We start from the raw sequence: 23628 nt of genomic DNA on the forward strand, positions 1-23628 counted from the left end.
CCTTCATGGCAGTGAAAAGGAGAGGAGAGTATCAGTGTGTCCCTACGGGACGAGAGCACCTCTCTCAATATTCAGAATATTCTGGATGAAGTTCAGAGAGAGATATCAATCTCACTTTAGGCCCTGGGCCTTCATTTGTTTGTGAGAGATGTGAGGTGCTCCTAGGATGACTGTGCCAATTCTTCAAAAGCCTCTTACAGTAGAGACACAGACCAGAGCGTCTCCCGTTGTTGCCTCAGTTACCAATCTTTCCACCGGTAAGACAACCAGACCCTGATTGAACCCATCCACACATTGCGGCCACTTGTGAATTAAGTGCACACGCATACACGTAATACTGATCTAAAATATATTGCCTGACTTAATAATTCCATAAAGAGAATTTAATTTGTGGATGCACCATGTTTCATTAATATTCATTTTATTTATTTATTTTAAAGTTACAATAGCACCTCATATCGAATAATCCTACTAGAATGTGAATAAAAAATTGAAATTTACTTTTGGATTTTCCTAATTTCTATGTCTAACACAGACAAAAGTTAGCACTTGGCTAATTTGCTTAAAAAACAAACACACATAAAAGTGAGAGAGGTGAGGTGGAAAATTTGTCAATATGACGACTATAGTATACTGATAAACACATTATTTTGAGATTGATTAGAGACATGACATAAGAAAAGATCTGAGCTAAGACTGGGGTAGGTGTGGAAATAGCAGATCTTACCTAATGTGAAGCAATACTTTTGATGACATAGATTCATGCTTGGGTTGTGATGCACAAACTATCAGCACTATTGGTCCAATAATAATCATATAATCATATATATATAATCAATAATAATCATATGAGAAAAGATAGATTTCTCTCTCATAACATGTGTCATGTTACATCTTTCTCCTTGAGCAGCTTAGAGACTGTGAGTTACATGTAAGTGAGTTTATTTCTCTATTCCCCCACTGCCCCCCTGCTCGTGTCTCTAGGAAAGTTGGACTGGTTTATCACTGTAGATTCCAGGTGATCTACTGGAGTGAGTGCATCTACCCTTCTAGGGTTCAGAATGTTGCTGGTTCCAGGGACCTCAGGAGACCCTCTTAACTAGCAGAATGGCACTTTAAGTGCTTTACTTTACGTAACACCCACAAATCATTTATCACATTCAGAAATGAGAACTATGTGGCTGATTAGTCATCCCAACCAGAGTGGCATAACACACCTGTCAGAATGCCATGTCATTTCATATCAGACATCCTTTCCAATCATTTCATGGCCTGAGACCAGCTCTCTCACACCCTCCAAGAGGCTTCTTTGCCTTAGACCAGGGACCACACATGACATAGGCGGCATAGGGGCACAGAGGGACTTTGCAGAGGAGGTATATTTTCAGATGTGTGCCCTCTCACAACTATAAACCATGTCACCCTTTTACTCAGCTACAGTGCAAAGCCTCTGTTGTGTTTGGGTTGGGTTTGAGTATGCGTAAGTAAAAACTCATCTAGAGACTTCAACACCACCAGGGCCAGCCATGCCTTAGACAAATGCTTGAGAAATGTTATTCAGGTAGTCTGATTTTATTTCCATATATACTAATTAGAATTCTTAATGTGTAATAATGTTAACATTCAGGGTCATTTGTGAACTATGTGTCTCTGTTTCCAACACACCTCTAAGCAATTGATGGAAATCCAATGAGACGTGGGCTTACCTGCCATGAAACTGCCTCAGCTGCCGTCAAGCCGCCATAGGGACTGGGGGACGTACACTTTAAATTAATTAACATCAGACCTCTAGTAGCTGTTCACTTCTGTAAACAAACATTTTAATATGCAGTAATTAATTAAATCTGCCAAGCTCCCCTCCTCCTCCAACGGATCTTACTTTGCTTCACTTTTCCCATCTTGATGGGGAATTTGCTACAGCTAGGTAACATAACTTGTGCAAGGTTACAATCTTATGTTATTAATGTAAATATTAGGAAGAAGACTGTGTATTCAATAGGAAGAATAATATGAAGAAGAAACAGTGCTACTAACACAAATATGGTAAGAAAAATCCTAATATTGTCAGTTGCGATGCAGAAAAAATCTCTATGTTCTTCTCTCTGTATATTGTACACATACATATATATTCATATGGATCCTATCTTTTCGCCTCAAAACCTAATATTGTCCATATAAAACCATATCTAAACTAAAACACAAGTTTTCAAGCTGTTTAATTTCATTTTTCATAAGCATTCAATGGAAATTACATCAGAAATCAACACCAAATTATGTAATTGACTTCTACCCAGACAGGATTCCCTCCCGGCTTTTGGCTTGAGTGGGAGAGAGAGAGGAGTCTCCACGCACCCAAGCCAGCCATGGCCGTATCTCATCATGAAGAATAATGTTTTGCCTGGCATGCAATTAGGCATGTTAATTTTTGTTGGCTTTGTGATGTCACTTCTGATATCCTGGCAATCTGGCAGGGATTACCCATGTGATGCGCTGCCCAGTTTTCCTGGGCTCCCGCCTCATGGCCCCAGCTTGGCTGCTAATGAGCTCTGCTGTGGGGGGGGGCTTGGTTGCCTGTATCATGGAATAACCACACTGCACCCTCACCTGATAATATGACCCAATGCCAAGTGAACATGTCACATATCGTGACAGATGTTCCGAAACCTGGGAGAGTTATCAGGGGGAGATCAGAGAGATAAATACATACAATGTCCCCTCAGAGTCACCTTTAACACAGCATCCCCCTCAGAGTCACCTTTAACAAAGTATCCCCCTCAGAGTCACCTTTAACACAGCATCATGTTCCATCAGTCACCTTTAACACAGCATCATGTACCATCAGAGTCACTGTTAACACAGTATCATAAATATAAGGCTACTTAGGCTGTGCACACACAGCAGTATTGATCTGGAAAGTTTCCCCAAAATATCTGCACTGATATAAAAAAATACATCACCTACTTTTTAGAATAAATGTGCTTTATACTCAATCCATACAGTAGCTTTGATCTTTGGGTGAAATAAATGTTTAGAATTAGAAAAAAACATAAATTGCCTTTAGTTACACACGACAGTCTGTTCATCTGTATTCTGTGACTTTTAATTCAACCTGTGAATTCAATGCATAAGGTAAGAGGTATTGCCAACTGTGAAGGAGTGGTTATTATGGTTAATGTAACACACACTGTAATTTTGCCAAGCAGCAATGCTACCCAGGTGAGCTACCTTTAGAGAGTCCATGCAAATCCAAAAAGTCAAAGGAGTCAATTACAAGAGCAGCTCAAGCGTGTGTGCTTTTCAAAGACAGTGATGTTTTATTGAAGAGGGCCTTTAATTCCTCATCTCAGGCTCTCTCATGAAAACCCAGAGCCATGGTCCTCCACCAGAGCCTCGGTGTCATATGACCTCCTGCTGCCCAAACACAACTCTCAGGTGGTCTGCCACGCTTCAGCAGACCGGCCATTACCCCTCCTGATAGCCCCTCTCCGGATTCATCAAAGAAACTTTTTGGCATGGCAAACTAGTCCCACCCTGGAGTAGGCCATAACCGTGGAGCATTTCTGGAGAGGCAGCTTATGTTTAAAAGTGCTGCCATTTTTTAACCTCAAACATCTGACTAATGCATATTCCAATTCGTTTAACCTGCACATGACACCAAACACACAATAAAGTACAATTATCTACATAAGGGATAATGTATAGAACGCCGGTCATTATAAAATTAGAAAATAAGTCCCGACAGGGTGAACCGGACTTGCTTCACCCTGAAGGGACTTATTTTCCGATAATGACCGGCATTCTATTATTCCGCTTATTATATGGCTACTTGCCTAACAAAAAAATGAACTCCAAATAATACGTCTCCTTACATTTATTTTTTACCTTTTCATTGTGGCTTTTGCTGAGAAACAAATAGTTCGTAATAAACACTGAACTTGAATCAAACATTCTGTAGAACACAGTTGATCAACCATCTGCTTTCACTTTTGAATGAAGTTCCATTGCAAGAAGTGTCCGGACTACTTGCGGAGTGATATGAAAGACGTGAATAAGATGCTCAAAACCCATTTTCCTTGACAGCGGTCTGTTATACAACGGTCTGTTATACAAAACTATCAGACCTTCGAACGTTGGGAAAGCCTATTCAAGTGAATGGAGCATTCTACAGCATTATGAACAGCTGTGTAATAAGTAAGGAATAATTCATAGAACGCCTGCCATTAACGCAAAATAAGTCCCGAAAGGGTGAACAGAACCCCAACACGTAATAATTGTCAATAAAAAGTGTTTAAGCCACAGTCAAATTAAGTCAGAATGACAAAATTATTAATGACTCACTACATTCAAATGTCCAAATTCTCTCAAAACATGTTTATAAATAAAAAAGATGCACATACAAGACTGTGTCATGAAAAATCAGACAACCTTTTCATTCTTACAGGTGCATAAAGCAAAGACACTGTACCTGGCAAATTCAGATCTGTACTATCGGTGTATGATGAGCTGCTAAAGGAAAGCCTGGCCAAACAGTGCATTCTACACTGAAACAGATCCGAAATAAGATATGTTCTCAATGAGGCGTAGGCATCTGGAAGCAGAGCTAATGTATATATTGCCCAGAGTGTGTAATAGAGACAGCTTATTTTTTCATACGTGATTATCCTAACAGTGCTACTTATATACAAATGTAAATGCTCTGCTTAGTCCCCCCCTCTCCCTCTTGCTCTCCTCCATCTGTCAGACAATAGTTTTTAATCTTTAATCCATGAGCAACCACTGAACACCAGTGAATTGCAAATTACAGATGTTTTACTGTCTCAGCTATTTTTCCCTCCTGTTTTCCCCTTCCAGCTTCCCACTGTCACTCAGCATCCCTCTCACAGCCTCTGCCATAATGCCACCATATGACACTGTCATCATTTGGTAATTAAACCCTTACTGGCTTTAAATATGAAAAGCTGGCAAAGGCAGCGGATGAGGCGGGTGTTGTGGCACACCAGATTGCACATACCAATCTCTACTTTAACACCGAGCTCTGTTTCCAGATCTGTTATTTAGTTCAGTTTGATTCATCTGACTTTTCTTTAGCCCTTTTTTGTGTTTTTTGTCCAGACACTGAAAGGCAATGAACCAAAATAAAAAAGACTTGTCAAGACGTATGTAGTTAGCAATCTGATGAAAACTGGACACATGTGCAGTGCATGGCACAGAGGCATATTTTCAGACTTGCAAAATACTATAGAAACATCCACACAACAATTATTTGGAATATGCTCAGATTGACTTCAAACTGTAATGAGGGAAATTTATGGGAGTTTCATACTGGCAGGCAGAAAAGAAACAAAGGACCAGGTTTCCCAAAAATGGTGTGGTGATAAATGACAGAGACTGTTGCAGGAACCCTCTGTGGCCTCCTTTTCAGAGAAATGAGGGTGAGACTTATTTAATGCTAAATATTGCAAAAACTGGGACATGGTTAATGTTTGGCAGTGGGTGTGCTGTCCAAACACAGGCCCAGGATGTCCGAAGAGACTGCACTGCATCATTAATCTACAGCCTCGGCACCCTCTGCTTAGGGAAACAGTGTGTGGCATTGACCAATGTAATGTAGGACACAATAAAACGCCAGTGCACCACATACACCTCCATAATTAACATCTTCAATCTGTGTTCATACTGACTGCGGTCACAAGACTAAGGCCAAATGCTCACCAATGGGAGAAACCCCCTATCCATTACAGACACTCCACATGTTGTTATTGCCCCTAAAACAAGCTGCTTTGGATCCCTCCTTCAGTCCATCTCCACATGCCAGGCCTAAGCGCCTGCACTGACATGCGTGGAAGGGAGGTTCATTGTCTCCTATTATGCCTTCTCATAGATCAAGGTCACCATTTTCATGATCATTACACCATTGAAGGTGACAGGTTATATTTACTGGGACAGGATATTGTAGGGAGGATGATCAGAGGCTCGTGAGAGAGGCAGCCAGCCATACATTCCAGAGAGAGGTATAATGGATGTACATTGTAACAGACAAGCATTGGATCCTGGTTACAATATGGCATTAACACTGAATATTTCAAGGGGGTTTATGAATCACATGCAAATATGTAATGTTAACTAGTCTACAGTGAAGGGCTCTGATTAAAACCACTACATTATATGTACATTGTACATGTTAAGGAGTGAGCGCTTAGTGTTTATAACTCTGATGAGTGCATGCTGTGAGGGGCTGGATGTGTTGACCAAGAACACAGGCAGTAGCTGAAGGGGGTGGAGGTGAGAGCTGGACCAGGCCATAGGGCTCATCAGGGAGGCCACTGGTCTCCAAATTGCAGACGCGAGTAGAAGCTGTTTCCTGTCAGCCTCTAGGCCTGATAGTGGCAGCTGAGTCAAAAGTGTCCAGGACTGCCTCAGGGATTAAATATTCATGTTTACACACACACACACACACACACACACACACACACACACACACACACACACACACACACACACACACACACACACACACACACACACACACAGGGGCTATGCCCTCTGATACTTTTTTTGTAACTTCTTGAGTGTTTGATTTTTGAGTCCAGACCACTTCTATAATTACCTTAATGCAGTTTTCAGATGAAATAGAGAAGATGCACTGACTGTAATGGAAGACCAATATGTGTTACATTTTGTTCATTAAATGTAAAGGAAAAAAAATATTAGACCTACATAAATTAATATTTATTTTTAATGTTTTAGGTAGGCTAAGCTATATAAATTTAGGAATAATCAACATAGGTTGGCCTTAGACTACGTTTTAAATTATTTAATATGAGCACTAGGCTACATAGTATTTCCTGTTGACGTTCTTTTCAATAATGAACACCTGCGCCACAATCTAAATCAATCATGCCCATCATAGGCCTACTCATTTCACGCATGCTCAAACCTTCATGAATGACGCTTTTTCTTAACTTTTAAGATATGGTTGGGAAACACGCGTTAAAAAATAAACACGTTTAATAAGGTAGGCAATTCCTTTCACGTGTTTGTAAAACGCTATTAGAAACCATAATCGGTGACCGCACATAATTTACTCGAATGGGCAGAGCACAGGATAGCGGTGCCATGCGTATGAACTGGCTCGAATGAAAGAGGCACTTTTGTCCACTTCCCTATAAAACCATTCCTATATGCGATATGATATTATTACACAACAACAATGCAGAAAGAGCAAAGAAAGCTACTGCAGCAGAACAAACTATATGAAAAAGTTACATGACATTAGGCTATATGCTGCTCAAATTGTGACCAATGAGTGGTGCATATATTTTGCCTGCTCTCAAATACATGTAGGCCTATATACGTCCAACGGTTGAGTGGAAACTTCAGCAAAGAGTTTAACAGTGCGAGTGAAGTAGTGAAAATAAAAGAAAGTGGAGTATAAAACTTACTAACTGGAACATTAACAGATGAGTAACTTGTAAAATTGCTGCATTATAATATTCACAAGAATTGCAGAGCGCACGGAAGCCATAAAATACAACATTACATTATTATAGACTATATATCGTCTATTTAACAAACAGTTTGTGTGAAATCGCTTTTCCCAAGCTTGAATCTCTTGAAAGACAAAGAGGCCGCCGATGCAGTGAAGATAAATCTTTAAAAGGAAAACTTGTGTTGCACCAGTCTGTTGTACCAATCTGTGCGAAATATGGTAATGAATGGTTCAGTTTAAACAGTTCTTTCAGTGTTGGTCGACGAAGGATGGGTTCCAGTATTTACACTGTTTGCAAATGACACTTAAAAATGTACGGCGTTTTATTGAAATGAAAATTCAAGCACAGTCATTCGACAACAATATTTGTACCAACCGACTACCGCGGAATCAAGCTTAGACCAGGCACACCTTTGACTGTCACGAAGGTTAAGTGTGTGTGTGTGTGTGTGTGCGTGCGTGGTGGGGGGAGGGGGTGGGGTCCTCTTTTAGATTACACTTTTTTATTGTTGCTCCTCTTCCTCCTCCTCCTTGTCTTCCTGTGCTTCCCTTTTCCACTGATTTTGTGCTCCAGCTAAAACGTAACTTATACACCCCCGCGTCCCTGTGTGTGTGTGTGTGTGTGTGCGAGCACGCGCGCGCTTGTGAGGTGCAGGTGAGGCATGCAGTGTCCCTTTGTAGGCTACTGAGTTTCCCTGCTCATATGTCCGACGAAAGGGTTATTTTGGAAAATGTATAGTTTGAAAAAAATATAAAATATTTGAAATGTAGAGTAGGCTAGGCACACGCGTGCTATTGGTGTTACTGTACTTTTGATAATAAAAAAATAAATGTGCATCATAACTTCCAAAAGTGAACTTGATAATACTCTCTGCTGTTTGAAAACTAAGCCAGTGTTTTGAAATAGCTAGCCTGTTTTGCCTCTGATAGAATAGCATCTAACAAAATGCAGCCACTCTAAATCGACCATATCATTTCCTAATCATTTTACAACATTATGTTGAGCAACTAAATATAGGCCTAGGCCTACTTTCAATGCCAAACAATATTTTCTCTCATATGACAGCTGCTGACTTAGTGATAAAATTACACGAATACTACGGGGAAAACATCGAAACTTCTGGTCAGCCTTGAACTCTAGCATATAAGACCTACAATTTATTGCGTTTTTGGCACCCATGGATGATCATTTCACTGGACACCTACAACTACATAATGTGTATCCAAACTATCATCCCCTTCTAAGCAGTTTATGCTATACGATGAACAGTCAGAACTTTTGAAACTGGTGAAACGAATGTCCACTTACAGTAAGTCAATTTTAAGGTGCAGCCAGTGGGCATGCTCCGGTATAGATCATCAGCAGTTACAAGTCACACTTACAAGTAACGACTCAAGTCAGAGCAAAGGTAACAAAATAATCATACATTTCGGCGTTGTTGTAACAAAGTGAACGCACAGTCTACACACTGTATGTAAAGTCATTCAACATAAATAGTCCTACCTTTGTGCCTCCTACATGTAAAAAGCCCTTTGAGTAGACCTTAGCATATTGTAGGCTATCTCCATACACAAGTCCACTCCCCATTTCCAGTTTCAAGTTTTATTCTTTCTTTTTATACAACACCTGAAACGCTTTATTTACTTTGATTGCTATTTTCCCCTTTATCAATCGCTAGTTCAGTGAAGCAGGGTTGGTCTCCTTTTTTGTTGTCGTCTAAACCGTTTAGTTTTGGATGATCGGTCAAAGATTCTGACAACCAGCGGGGATAGGCAAGACACCCAGCCGAGGAGGGAAAGCAGGAGGCCGGACAGATCTAGTGGGCTGCATCGACGAGACGGACCATTAGACAGGGGTAAGGCATGGCTCACAGCGCTGGTCGATCAGGTAAGCGCGCATTTCTTTTTTTCCTCTCTATCCCAATCGCCCTCCACCAAACACTGTCAATGTTTACTTTCTACCGATAGAGGTGCGCTGGCTTCTACTGCAAGGTAAGCTCCTAGATTTACTCTATAAATCGATGCTTCTATTGCAGCCATTGTACGGAGGCTTTATAAAAACTCAACTACGTGACTGTAATCTGTGTGTGAAATAACTGCCATTCAATTGTTTTTTCCACTGGCGAGCCACATCTCATGGAAAGAATAGGCTACATGTGAATACACATCGACGCAGGTTTGATGTTCTTCCAAGGGCCTGTGTAAAGCGGACTATTGTAACTTCTCAGAGTCATACAGTGATGTATGAGATAAACTTACTCGGTGCGTAGCCTATAGCGTAAGAGTCATAATCTCTATCTTACATCGAGGTAACCATAGCTTTTGCTTACGATTAATGCTCTGTTGTTGAAAGTGTTTTTATTATTATTATTATTATTATTATTATTATTATGCTGTTGTTATTGTAGTGGTGTTGTGTTGTTATCGTCATCGTCATAAATAGTATTTGTTATTGCTGTAGTTTTGGTGTTTTATATTTTCACTTTAAGTTGTTGTAAATAATCGCCTTTAGTTATCATTACCATCGTTATCATATCAATAGCTATAATTTATAATAGGCTACCTTTCACTCAGCAAATGTATTGGCTGTGTTAGTGGCAGCAATTGTAATTAGCATTGCCCTACACGAGACAAATTGAAAACATAGATCACGTGCTAATTCACCTTTCCATTCTGAGTTTAAATGGTATGATCAATGAAAAACTGTTCTAATGATCTAATTAATTATGGTAAAATTAAAAGCAAGTACAAAATCAATCTCTAGTGGTGTCGGGAATGGAATTAAATTGATGGTCCATCTGCTCGCCCTGTAGACGACATAAGCTGGCTAGGGTGCAGATGAGGCCAGTGATTTTGCACTTTGTAGACAGATATTTGGCCTCTCTTGAATTAAGTCCTTTAGATTTCCCTCGAAAAAGGGAGCATCTGCCTTCTGAAGTTACTTTTAAAATGTTGCGTCATCATGTCTGTTTGGCTACTGGACATTGGCTACAGAGCTACGCAGTCTGCTTTCTGCATTTTGTTTTGGACAACCGAAAGAAACCCAGAGCTCTATAATGAGGTCAAAAAAATGTGACTTTATTAATGAATAACAAAAACATAGCCTAAACATGAATTAATAGATGAAGAATAATTTATAAACTGATAGATGAAAATAACTCTAGTAAGAGTGTTTAGAAATATGTATCTGATTTAAATACAATTTCAAGCTACGTCACTGATTTAAAAAGAAATACATGGTAGGTAGGCTTTACAGGTTGCACACAGCATGCAGTCTACTTCACCATGCGTTTTGAGCCATTGGGTTGGGCAGTCTTGTTAAAAAAAAGTCATATTTAATATATAGACATTAAAATATTTGGACATTATGAGAGGGAACTTTACAGCTTTTGAAAGATCGACAAGAGTATAGGGTAGGCTACCGGAGGAATACTTAGGCTATAGGCTACTTACCCAAGTATTGAATTTAGACTCATGTAAAGTGTGAAGTGCATGATAGGTCCGGAAATATATCGATTGATGACGTTGGCAGCATAGAAACCAACCACAATATTGAAAATGACAGGGGAAAGGATTTCTCACTTACCGGAAGTTCACATTCTTCACATGACTGACTTCTAACTTTTCAGTGGACAAACTTGTGTGACATACCAAAGGATCAGAGAAGCACAGTAGTTCCGCTGACCCCACAAGGCGCTCACTAACTGTGGACTCCCGCAGGTGCCTGCCACCAATCCACATTATATATTTAGATGTCAGTCCTACAAAAATTAAACAGATATAACATTTAGGCCAAACTTAATGTTTATAAGCTTAAAAAGCTTTCTTCAAATCATAAACTACCAGCCTAGGCTACCTAAACGAAATATTTGGTGATAACGTTTCACGTTACAGGAGAACGTTTCACGTAGCCTACCTAAACTCTACATTGTGAACTGAAAAAAACAAAACAAAAGGCAGATCCCCATTTTATTTTGAGATTAGCAAGACATTGGTCACTATCAATCTGAGTGTAAAACTGAGGTCTGGTTAGATTTACTGTTGTTTAACATGGGAAACAGCTAAACAGTGGAAGCGGGTAGAGGCAGAAAATCGGGGGTCTTGCGGGGAAATAAAAGCAGCTGTAGGGGAAGAGTTTAGTGGAGTGTGAAATTACAGCCCATGGTGTTACATATTGTACCAGAAGCCCCCTCCAAAAACAGTAACGAAAAGAAGAATCGTCCCGAATATTTGCCGGAGGCCACAACAGCATGGCCTCCTATTCCTTTTTGGCAAAACCTTGACTTCCAAAATATTCATGATTTCTAAAAACAATGTTTAGATTGAAAAAAATTAGAGGGTGTTCCACTAGGCTATGTTTTTGACAATAGGCTATGTTTGGGACTATACTTTTAATTAGATTAGACCTATTAGCGTTGTTCTTATGATCAAAAACATAAATAGGGTTTAACAACAACAACAACAACAACAACAACAACAACAATAATAATAATAATAATAATAATAATAATATGTGGTTAGTAGTAGCCTACTCATTCATATCCCAAAGCAGAACGTTCACACAAAAATCTGTAGGCAATTATTAAAGTGTTTGCACTCAACATTAAAACTCAATTATAATTATAATTAAGAAACAACACAAAATATTATTTTGGAAAAACAGCAAATAATCTCATGTGAAACTAAAACTAAACGTTCTTAAACAGTGAGTAGGCTACATCGAACTGTGACGTGCTAGGCCTATATGTGTGCGTTTTTCAAGTGTTTAATTCACCCTAATTTAGCCCTAAATTTGAAGAGATAGCCTACTGCAAGAGGCAGCAGAAACTATAATTCAGAATTATTTTCAGCAAAAGTTATTTTTCCTACATATCATGAAAAGGTTCTCAAAGTGGTATAGCGGATTTCTTTAAATATTAAGATGAATTCTGGGAAATGAATTGTAAAAACTCCTTTCACAAGGCCTTAAAACAACTGAGTGACACTCTGCGCCAGCAGGTTCCATCTATCGGTGGCAAATTAAACTATGCAGCGCCACCTACAGAAAGGTGCTGGGTAGTGCTAGTGACACAGTGTTGCTTACTAACCCCTACTTGTAATGTGAAATCTGTAGCCTGGGCTGTCAGCCTACATCGAAGGGAAATTAATCGTATTGTTAGCCTATGGCACTGTTGCGGCGGTAAAATATACCTAATAGCCCAACATTGAGACCATGTTAAAACAGGACAACAGGGTAGGCTAACACATCTGCCAACTTTTTAAGACACGCCACCACTACTACGACGCCAGCCATCCATGCCTCTCTAAAACGAGTCTGAGATGATATAGGCCTACAGACTCTTTGGGATATTTCACTAAAATTCCGCTTAGCCTATGAAAGAAATACGCATAGAAGTTACACAACTCAAAACAGTCGCGGGACTGATACTTTCAAACCATTTCATGTCTCGATCTAAACTGCCTCCTGCGTTATTACAAAGTCACATCATTTCCCTGTTTGTATCCCTCCCCTTACCAAGTGTCATATGAAGGGACCTCCTCATTTGGGTTCCAGGTTTTTACGTTGGCGAATCACATAGTGTTGGAATCTATTGCCTTTGTCTGACAAGTCATCCATCTCTATGCAAGGGGGACTGTGCGGGGGAGGGGGGACTGCAGCTTTTAGAAACAGACACATGAAGAGGGGTTTCATTCTCAACTCAAGCTTCTAACAGGCACATCCCATTCCGGAGGAGAGGGGGACCGCAAACCACAATCGGCGTGTCCATGTTTTCCCTGTCATCTTTACACATACCTGATCATACTCGAGCGCTACCAAGTACGTTAACAATCGAGGAATTTTCTACTGCAGCTGCGGACGGGGACAGTTGAAGAGACATTGCATTCAATCCTTATTACTACTTTTAGTAGGCTATGCTGTTGAATGATATTTAGACCACGTCTTGCGAATGTTGCTGCAATGTTGTAGAGACAAGTGATGGTCATGACCATACCCTGACAAAACCGTAAATTTACGCCGAAGGAACTGAACAGCAAGATCAACTTCTCGACATTTTCAAGAAGTTACTTTGCGAGTTGCTGGAGGCAAACTCTTTCCAGACGGATAGATTTTTAAATTTCTGCTCAAAGCTGCATTACACAGGCGACACGGCGACCTCAGTCGACTACCTTTCCCTCCTTTGCTATCCAATGGATATTCATTGCAAAGCAGACCCCTTCTCGGCGATGCACCGTAAGTTGAAAATATATGTTGAATCAACTAAGTAGGCTATCACAGGAAAAGAGTGTTATTTACTTTTGAGTTTAATTTAGCAAGTAAAAGGAAGCAAAAGACGTGGTTACGTTGGCAGAGTATTGCCTATATCAGTAGCCTACTTTGCACTGAATTAAATAACGTAGGCCTATACATTTTCACTTACTTAATGTTATAACAATAAAACTGTTCCATAACTAAGCTTTTCCGATCGCTTTTGTGGTTCAAAGCGAACGTACCATAGCACATGCTACTTTTATTTTGGCATGGTTTTGCTCAAAGTCTGAGTAAAGTCTATGACAACAGCACCTTCGCTCCAAGTTGCGTAAATGTTTAAATTGAAAGTTTTAAATGGAATAATCTGGGTTTAATGGACAAACAATGTCCATATTTAAACTGTTGGTTTCATTGAGATTTATGTAACTGGTCATATTCTATTTGAATACCAAGGAAGTAAAATTATATGCTGTCAATTCATAGCCCAAATCATCCCGTGATATAAACGCAGTACAAACAGTAATATAGGTGAATAGGAAAATACAGAGATGAATATTAAGATAAGATAATATTTTCTAATATTTTTGTGTTTTTATGGATAGGAACATACGTCCAATCTCGAGACTTTATTACATTATACAGTTATTATTGTAGACATATCTCGGTCTAAGCCTATGAAGACAGGTCAACGTCAAAGTTTAATTATTAATTCCCAATCATTTCGCTGTAGACTCCACTATGTTTGTAATATGAGTTATCAAAGCTCTTTTTAATTATTTACAGTAATTGTGCGAGGAAATTTAAACAGGTTGAAACATAATATCTGCGACATGTGTTTGGCCGCAGTGGAAGCGAAGGGTAGCCTATACGAAAGGAAAATATTGGCCCTTATGTTCCATTGCTGGCAAAAGAAGGAACTTGATTTAGGCTGATTCTAATTCACCTCGAAAATATAACGTCCATGTTCTTTAAACCCGCCATGGAAAAAGAATCAAAATGATGTTGTATGCTTCTTAAATAGTTTTATTGTATTAATGTATTGTTTTAGGGCCGTATCACATAGTCCTAGCAAAATATATTTTTTTGACTGATAGATGCACGTATGATATTTTTAATAATTGTATTTGAACATTTTATCAGGCTACTTATCCAGTCAATTCAGACTACAGTAGATTTATCTAAGCCATTATATTTAGGCTTAGATAAATCTAAACTCTAAAACTTGGTGGTCATTATAACTTATTTAAACCAATGAAAGGGCATTCATGTCAAGTTAAAGTGTTAAAACATGTTGCTTAAGTCTATAAAACAGAAGGACTGACAGTAGCCTATATGTTAGGCGAGCGCAGGTGTGCCTGCGCCTGTTTGGAAATGTTTTGGTATGACGCACTACACTCTGAAATGTATCTTAGTGTAATGAAAATATCGCATCCTGTTTGTTTTCTATATGTATGTAATGTTATGGTTTCCTCTGTGTGCTGTTGTATCCCATATAGGGCATGGGGGTGTAAACCAGCTAGGGGGGGTGTTTGTGAATGGCAGACCCCTACCTGATGTTGTGAGGCAAAGAATTGTGGAGCTGGCGCACCAAGGGGTCAGACCTTGTGACATCTCCAGACAACTCCGGGTCAGCCATGGTTGTGTCAGCAAAATCCTTGGCAGGTAAGGGAGGAGAATTTGTCAAAAGAAAAAAAAATGTCCCACAAGCGTTCACCGGTAGCTCTCCAAGCATTCTGAACTAAATTAATATTTCATCATAGCACCTGGACATATCACCTCATTTATTGATTATTGAATTGCTGTACATATTTGTAGACGTTGTAATACTGTCCATAATTCTTACACTGGAAACATTTGGACTGTAGCCTGATGCATGTTATTTTTGTAAAAGAACAAATTATCTAATTACTTTAGGGTTATTACACTTTTTTATGAAGAATATAGGTCATCCCATATATTGGAGAAGAAGGCATTTTGTATTTTGTTTTCTGTTATCTCCTGAAAGAATATAAATATTCATGCTATATTGTGCACTATGGGGAAACATTTAGAAGTAATCAAAATAACAAATCGCGACAGTACAATGGCAGAATTCGTTCGAATGGTTACATGTAGAGATGGAGTTGGAGGTACTCAAAATGAGCACTTCAGACGCTCTTCTAGGGCGCTCGTGAACACAGAATGATAAGAGTAGCCTATAATTGTTTTTACAGTAGGTAGGCTAAAGACAAGGGGAGAGTCTCATGTATAGCCCACTGATTATTGAAATGTCGAACATGGATATAATTCATTTAGCTGCAGTTAACTGCTTGCTGAGCTCAAATCATGTCTTTTCAGATACTATGAGACCGGCAGTATTAAACCCGGAGTTATCGGGGGCTCTAAACCAAAAGTGGCAACTCCCAAAGTTGTGGACAAAATTGCAGACTACAAACGGCAAAATCCAACAATGTTTGCCTGGGAAATACGGGATCGACTTTTGGCCGAGGGTGTCTGCGACAATGACACTGTACCTAGTGTGTCATCCATCAACAGGTAAAATAATTTAAAGCATTTCCCTTGCCGTGTTTTCTGAATAGTAGAAGACCATTTCTCACCAGGACTTAACTTGGCAAAGTATCAAAGGTTAAAGACTTTTGAGTGGTGTCTCGGAGAATAATACGATTATGTTGTGATCATTATTGCCGGTGGAGAAATACAAGGCAGACGGCAGCCAGACTTGTGCATTACGCACCAGTAGCCTATGTATTCGAATACGCTTAAACCATCATGTTGAATTATTCGTCTTTGGCTTTATACCTTGAACTGAATGCGGATAAATTAATGGCTGTTTATGCGTTAAACGCGAAAGACAGTGGCATATGATCCTTGTACTTGGTGATCTTCATTGTCCAACCCGGGTGGTCTCAAAACTGCAATTCAATCTCAGTGCTTTCCACAGTCACGAGTAGATCTATGGTTGAGACCACGAGAATCACATCTGTCTGCATGAAAACCAATCAATACTCTGTAACCAGATCCAGTAGCGGTGGGAAATACACCACACAGTTGTTCAATATCAGACCACATTGCGTTTGAGAATGCATTTTTCACTGTCGCGTCTTGAAGAGTAAATTTAGCCTACTACTGCTGAGACGCCGAGCTATCAAACTGAAACAAAAGCTATCAAACTGATTACAGCCTTATTACATATGCCTACATATGCTTTCAACTGCATGACATTTAGTGTAGCCTATAACGTTTGAAGCAATATACCTCAGTATAACAAAGCCTACTTTGTTTAATAATAATAGGCTACTACTACTACTACTACTACTACTAATAATAATAATAATAATAATAATACCAATTAAAATAATAATAATCGTTTTACGTGTTTTGCATTTTTTGTGGTCAGTAGTCCAAATGTTCAGAACTCGTGAGTGTTTTATGCCTCCGTTCATTATATTATTAGTAACATTGCCGGTAGTAAAGACGTTGGTAAATTAGTGCGGGGTTATGAAGGATGTGCGGAAGTGAAACAAATCTCCACTCATGTGAAAATACACACATGTCTCGGATAGTCGGTAAGAGACAAAAAACGTCAAGGAAGAACAAGGTGAAAAAGTCTTACCTGTAAGAAAGAGAAATTAACTTTGGTTAGGAGGCACTGTTCCATTGAACTAGTCATCAGCATTACATTTTAATGAGCTGAAGAGAGATCATGGGCCTCTCCACGCCAGACATTTCTGTGGAAAAAGTAGAGAAAGGAAAGAGCCTAGAAATTCATTTCATGCACCATGGTTGCTTAAAAAGGGCAATTTGAACAGACTTCAACACATGTATGCATGTGGTAAATTCTAAATATATATTACCTTGGTTTCTGATTATGGTAAAGCTATTCATATGGGAAGCACTAAGGGCTTTGTTAATGTTCGAGAAAAGGTGACTGTGTACTGCAGAAAGAAGATGACGAATCTGTAATGCTGTTATTGTTTCATTTTATGGTATCTCAGTAGTTATTTGTTGTATTAGGGATCTTGACAGAATTACCTAAATGCCTCAAAATGCATAAATGTTGCGAAATGAAACTGAAATCTTGTAAGAATATGAATTTGAAACATATGCTATATATATAAAAATAAGAATCAGGGTCTGTGCAATTGGGAAGTTGACCTCTGCTCTGTTGACATTAGATGATGCCCAAGTTTAAGCACATTTCCCCCCCATTAATAATGTAAGGTTACACACACAGTAGTGTACAATGTGTCATCAGCACTGGGAGGTCTTAGCCACTCAGCCACCTTCAGTGCATGGTGGTGAAGTCAAGAGCCTAAGTGCCTTTCCAGCATATTGATTCATATTTTAACAGGGGATTTTCTGCAACAGATTAAATCATTAATTCATCCCATTAAAATAGCTTGTTCAATACCAACAACAGCGATCCCAAATAAAGTTTAAGTCCTTGAATTATTTGAAGTCCCTCAAATATGTCATGAGGTCAAATAAATGTTGGGGCTAGATAGATATTGATGTGGATTGCCCACCCCCATGAGAGTTCTTTGAAGGAAAGTTTTGATACAGATTCAAGAAAGACCAGAGGTAGTGTCTTCACTTCCCTGAGTGTGTTTAAGTTGTGTTAAAAATAAATATTGTTCAATATGTTGTGCTCTATATATGATTTAAATTAAATTAATACAATGTTCTACTGGGATTTTGTGGGGGAATAAGATACTTTTTCCTGCCTGTCACATGTTTTATAATCCTGCTCTTGCATCTGATGTTCCAGGCAGCCTATTCTCAACTTTGTTTTATCCCAGAATCCTTGTCAATAGTTCCATATTCACACCAGTAACTTAGGATGTTTGTCTGAAGCAATGGTTTATCAGTGGCACTTGAGAACTTGTGTCTAAGCTGTCTTTTGGCTTGGAGAGGAGCAGAGGGGAGAAAGCTGAGAGTAAGGAAGGCTGAGGGAGAAAGAAAGGGATAGTCTATTAAAGTGGAGCCAGGTAGAGCCACTGAAGCCCATCATTGAGGTGAATTGATGTGATTTCATGCTTTGTTTGCAAGATCATTCAGACCAAAGTGCAATGAAGATTTTCCCCCATATCACACAATAAAGGCAGAAGGACTTTATCATATTTCCAAACCTGGAATTCCATTTGATTGAATCCACTCTCTCTTGGGGTAGCCCCCCATTCAGCCAATGACACCTGCATTGAGCTGGCCTTAATGCCCCTAGATTGGTTATTTGTGACAGAATCTGGTGTATCTACATTGCAAGGCCCAAAACAACCTTCGAATTTACTCATGTATTGAAGTAAATCACAGTGCATGCGCACAATATATGACTGCTAAGCTTCCCCCCTCTCTGTCTCTCTCTTACTCCTGCGAGAGAATGGGATGTTCCGAAAGAGGTATTGATCCAGTCCTGGTGATTTTTGCAGGATTATACGGACCAAAGTTCAGCAGCCTTTTCATACATCGCCGGACGGAACAGGAACTCCCCTCAGCACCGCAGGCCACACCATAGGTAAGCAATGGGGCCGGTCACACAGCCATCCAGTCCACATACTAATCAGTGCACTGTTGGAAGTTGTAGGGCATTTTCAGATCATGTAAATGTCATGTATGCTCATGTGTTTGCTTAAGTTTTCAATGCAAGATGACACTACAGTCAGTCTGTTTTAACGCTTTTGATAGAGGATGTTTGAGTGTTTGGATAGTCTGAGGATGTTCTTATTCCATGGCTGAGCCTTTATCCTCTCCCCCAGTCCCCAGCACTGCCTCACCCCCAGTGTCCAGTGCCTCGAATGACCCAGTCGGCTCCTACTCTATCAATGGCATTCTGGGAATCCCCCGTTCCAACGGAGAAAAGAGAAAACGAGAGGATGGTAAGAAAAAGACGGATTATTAATATCTGGTTTCTTCCTCACACCTTCATAGCCCTCTGTATGCGTCATCTTGTGACCCTTCCACAGCTATGCTATATGTGCCATGGTCAGATGGTGAGGGCATGGTATACGATAGCATTTCGATTTACACCAGGAGTAGGTTTTTTATTCATTCTTTGTTATGGTGTCAAATTCAGTTGCCAAATACACCACTTAACATCAGACTTATTGAGCGGAATCAAAGTTCCATTTTGTATAGCACAGCACTGAGTACAGCACAAATAATGCTACAGTATGTTAGTAGACTTTCAGCATTTTGTTTTTGCCATATGGCAAAAACTAAAACCAAACTCTTCTCAAATATGTCTGCAGTGATGTGTTTGCAGAGAGGAGAGCAGAGCAGACGACGTTAAGCGTCTGATAACAATACTCAATAAAACTCAATTGTTTAGTTTAACCTCAGGAACAAGAGGGCACTGGGGCATGAGAGGGTGCGTTTGACCCTTCTCAAGACAAGCTTGGAGGAGGGGGGCTTTGAAAGAATTTGTCAGGGAAATAACATGGCTTTTTGAACTCACAGAGCGACAAGTCAAAGGCAGGATTTTCCCTCGGTTAGTTAACGAGTGGATGTACTGCCAGAGGCCTGATGCAGCATTGGTTGGGCAAACAATAGGCTTTCTTTAACATGAATTAACATGATTCTAGTGAAAAGAGTTAAACAGGTGCAGGGTCAAATCACTACAGTGACTGAGAAAGGGGGTAAGGTAGTTGGGGATGATTTCTTAAAGCATTTATCAAAGCGGGCCACTTGCTTCTCTTATGTTTCCATTTCTTTAGTTCTCTGGAGTGGCAACCTGGATGGGAGGAAAATAGGATATTGTAAGTGCTGTTAGCCACACTTTTTCTTGCTCTCTCTGTCTCTCATAGGCCGCTCCACTCTCTCTGTGCCTGTGTCTGTGTGTGTGTGTGTGTGTGTGTGTGTGTGTGTGTGTGTGTGTGTGTGTGTGTGTGTGTGTGTGTGTGTGTGTGTGTGTGTGTGTGAGTGAGTGGGGGTTGGTGGTTTGTGTGTGAGAGAGAGAGAGAGAGAGAGAGAGAGAATGTGTGTATGTGTGTGTGACAGAGACTGTGAGTAGGTGTTTATCTTTATTGTTTTTAGGCAATGATTTTAATTGGGATTACAAACATTATAAATGTATAGGCATACAAACTATTATATTATACTGCATAATAAATGGATTACTGGGTTTACTGTGACAATTAAAATTGCAAAATGTTTTAAACAGAAATAATATCACTGACAGTCTTTTTAAAGTATTTTTAATGATAATAACTAATCATGTTAGTTGATACTGTGGTGGAGGTGGTAGGAGAAATAGCGGTTTTGTTGTCAGAACACAAATATTAAACAACTGTGCCGTCTAAGACTGTGCTTATGAAGACAGTTAGTTAAGATCCTCCCAATTGTGTTACTTACACATAACCTTTTTTTACACAAGAGAAGTTGCGCACCAGAACATCCATTGTTTCATTTTCATAGTATCCCAGCACCCTGGGGCTAAGTGTTATTTAGCATGGCATAGTAGACTATGCTATACTAGGCTATGATATGATATGATATGATATGATATGATATGATATGATATGATATGATAAAGAACCCTACAGAAAGCCTTAGGAGAAGTGTACCTGGCTCATATTTTGAAATGGTGTGCTACAGTTGGAGAACAGAGTTTCTGTTCTGCCCAAATCTGCAGTCAGCAGTACCCTTTAAGAAGAAAAAAACGAGTCTCCATTATAAAGGGGATGTAGAGATAATGTAGTGTGACACGCGTTATGTACACTGGGTCTTCGTAAGCGGAGTTTCAGGGACATAGGTGTCATAAGAGCCATTAATCTGCCATTGTCATGTGTTATTGCAAATTAAAAGTAGCATGTTACACTCGCTAGCTGTGGGTGATGTTGACAGTGGTGAAGAGGGTTGAGGGGATGGGGTAAGGTTAGGGTGGGGTGGGGTGGGGAGTGTAAGGCTCTCTAGATTGGTTCTTTGGGTGGCAATGGCTTCCCACACGTTGAGCATTGTGACATTTAAGAGAATTTGCAATTCTGCAGCGAAAAGCCATTAATTCACAAATTAACATCCCTCCTTCCTCTATCGCTGATGTGCAACCTATCGAAAAGACAAAAGAAATAGCCTAAAGGGGAAGACAGACCTTCTGCCCTATAAAGATTGCTTTATATGTCTAAGAGCAGCTATACCAATTACACTGGTGGATAGAATTCTCCCCAACCTTATTGCTGCTGTAGCACAAATCCAATCTCAATTGATTTGTGTACTTCATTATGATGTGAAATAAAATTCTATTCCTGCCAAAATTATGAATGGCAACAAGGACTAGGATATTTTCACTGAATGAGTCAAATGAGGGCATAGTGTAATTGCTACTTCACTGAGACCCTTACTTCACTGAGACAGACAGTATGTGAATTCCATGATCCAGACAATGACTGACTCATCATGACCTTGCTTTGACTGATAAGCAGGTTGGCTTGACCGGACTGGGTCTACCATCTATTTCATCCTAATAATAAATTATGGAGGGTAAAAAGGGCCATCTTAGGGAGTAGCAGAAACAAGTTGTCATAAATTTAAGGACAGAAAAAGAACAAGAAATTAGGACGTTTTTATCAAGTGTGAGGTGTGTGTGTGTGTGTGTGTGTGTGTGTGTGTGTAGAGATTGTGCTTTCAAATATATAGCAAGGAATTATTTGATCTTATATAGGACTCTATCAAGAGACAGGTAAAGGCAGTATTGTTGAGGTCCAAAGCATGTTTTGCAGGCTCAAATAAAAACATGATTAAAGGAAACAGCCGACGGCTTTTCGCCTAAATCTTACGGCTCTTTTGTGCCAGTGTATCAGTATGGGCCAACTATAAAAAGAAAGCAGAAAAAATATATAATGCATCAAAACCAATAAATGGATCAGCTTTAAAAAAAATTCAATAAGAACATCCCACCAATTCCATCATCATGATCACCTCGGTATAAAAGAGAGCCGGAGATTTGAGAAAGGCCATGGAGCGTAACTGCAAGTGCAGAGGGTGTCAAGGCTTCTTATCAAAGGACACAAAGGTTCAGGCCCCCGCTTCCCAGCTACATCTGCATTCAAGCAGACACAGCCCCCAGCCACCCTGCTGCTGTAAACGATACCACCAGAATCTGTCCAATGTTAAAAGGAATATAAGATTCACACGAAGAGCAATCATGTCTGAGAAAGTCAATTATGAGTCGTGGTGCTGGGGACTAATGGCACACTGCATCACTCGGGTGTAAAAGAGACGGCGAAACGAGCAGCCAGAGAAAAGGGGGAAACAGGACAGAGAGAGTGAGAAGGAAAGAAAGGAGGAGAAAAATGTATTCATTAAATGGGTTCCAGTACATTGCGTCACAGTTTAGGCACTGTCTGATCAGGCCATGAGAGTGCGGGCAGGCTGTAGGTAAAGGAATAAAGGCATCTTGATAGGGAAGGCGGCCGACTCTGAGGGGGCAGAATAGATGAGATGAGGCTTTGCTCACTGTGTTCATTTCTGTCCACTCTGTTGTCTAGCACTGCTAAATTGAATGAATAAGGTGACATAAGAGGAAATGAACAGATCTGGTTGAGCTGCTCTTCTGAGCCCCCCTCCCTCTCTCCCTCTCTCTGTGTCCATATGGTAGTGTTATCTGTGTACAGGCCCTTCTCCATCACACAACTCCTCATAGGAGGATTTTTCTCCAGTTCAACAGAACAGACTTGCTTTACTAGTGGTTAAGTGTACATCATGTTAGTATATAAAGGTATTCCTTAAGCACTGAGAGGGTCTTAACGTAATGTAGTGTAGATGCAGAATTGCTTAATAATGATCAAATCAAAAATCTATAGGTGCTGTTTGCTCACATTGTCACCTGTATGAGCCAGATGGCGTTGGAGAAGTCCCATCCTAGAGGAGGCCATGAGTAGGATTGCATTTGCCTCAT

At 39.8% G+C, this 23628-nt stretch overlaps 1 protein-coding gene across 9 annotated transcripts in view; it reads left to right on the forward strand.

The window, feature by feature from the left end:
• Positions 1–12612: 12612 nt before the first annotated feature.
• pax2a (paired box 2a) overlaps positions 12613–23628 on the forward strand; it is a 28483-nt gene continuing 17467 nt past the window's right edge. For 3 of the 9 annotated variants that reach the window (XM_048270339.1, XM_048270336.1, XM_048270342.1), the window contains exons 1-6: positions 12613–13721; positions 15224–15401; positions 16077–16274; positions 19166–19251; positions 19493–19612; positions 20450–20491. In XM_048270339.1, coding sequence (XP_048126296.1) covers positions 13679–13721; positions 15224–15401; positions 16077–16274; positions 19166–19251; positions 19493–19612; positions 20450–20491 — 667 coding nt within the window. In that variant the 5' untranslated portion in view covers positions 12613–13678. The remainder of the gene's footprint in view (positions 13722–15223; positions 15402–16076; positions 16275–19165; positions 19252–19492; positions 19613–20449; positions 20492–23628) is intronic. The other 6 variants (XM_048270341.1, XM_048270337.1, XM_048270343.1 and 3 more) reach the window with 3 other exon arrangements.

The sequence above is a fragment of the Alosa alosa genome, chromosome 18, assembly GCF_017589495.1.
Source record: "Alosa alosa isolate M-15738 ecotype Scorff River chromosome 18, AALO_Geno_1.1, whole genome shotgun sequence".
NCBI classification, from domain to species: domain Eukaryota; kingdom Metazoa; phylum Chordata; class Actinopteri; order Clupeiformes; family Clupeidae; genus Alosa; species Alosa alosa.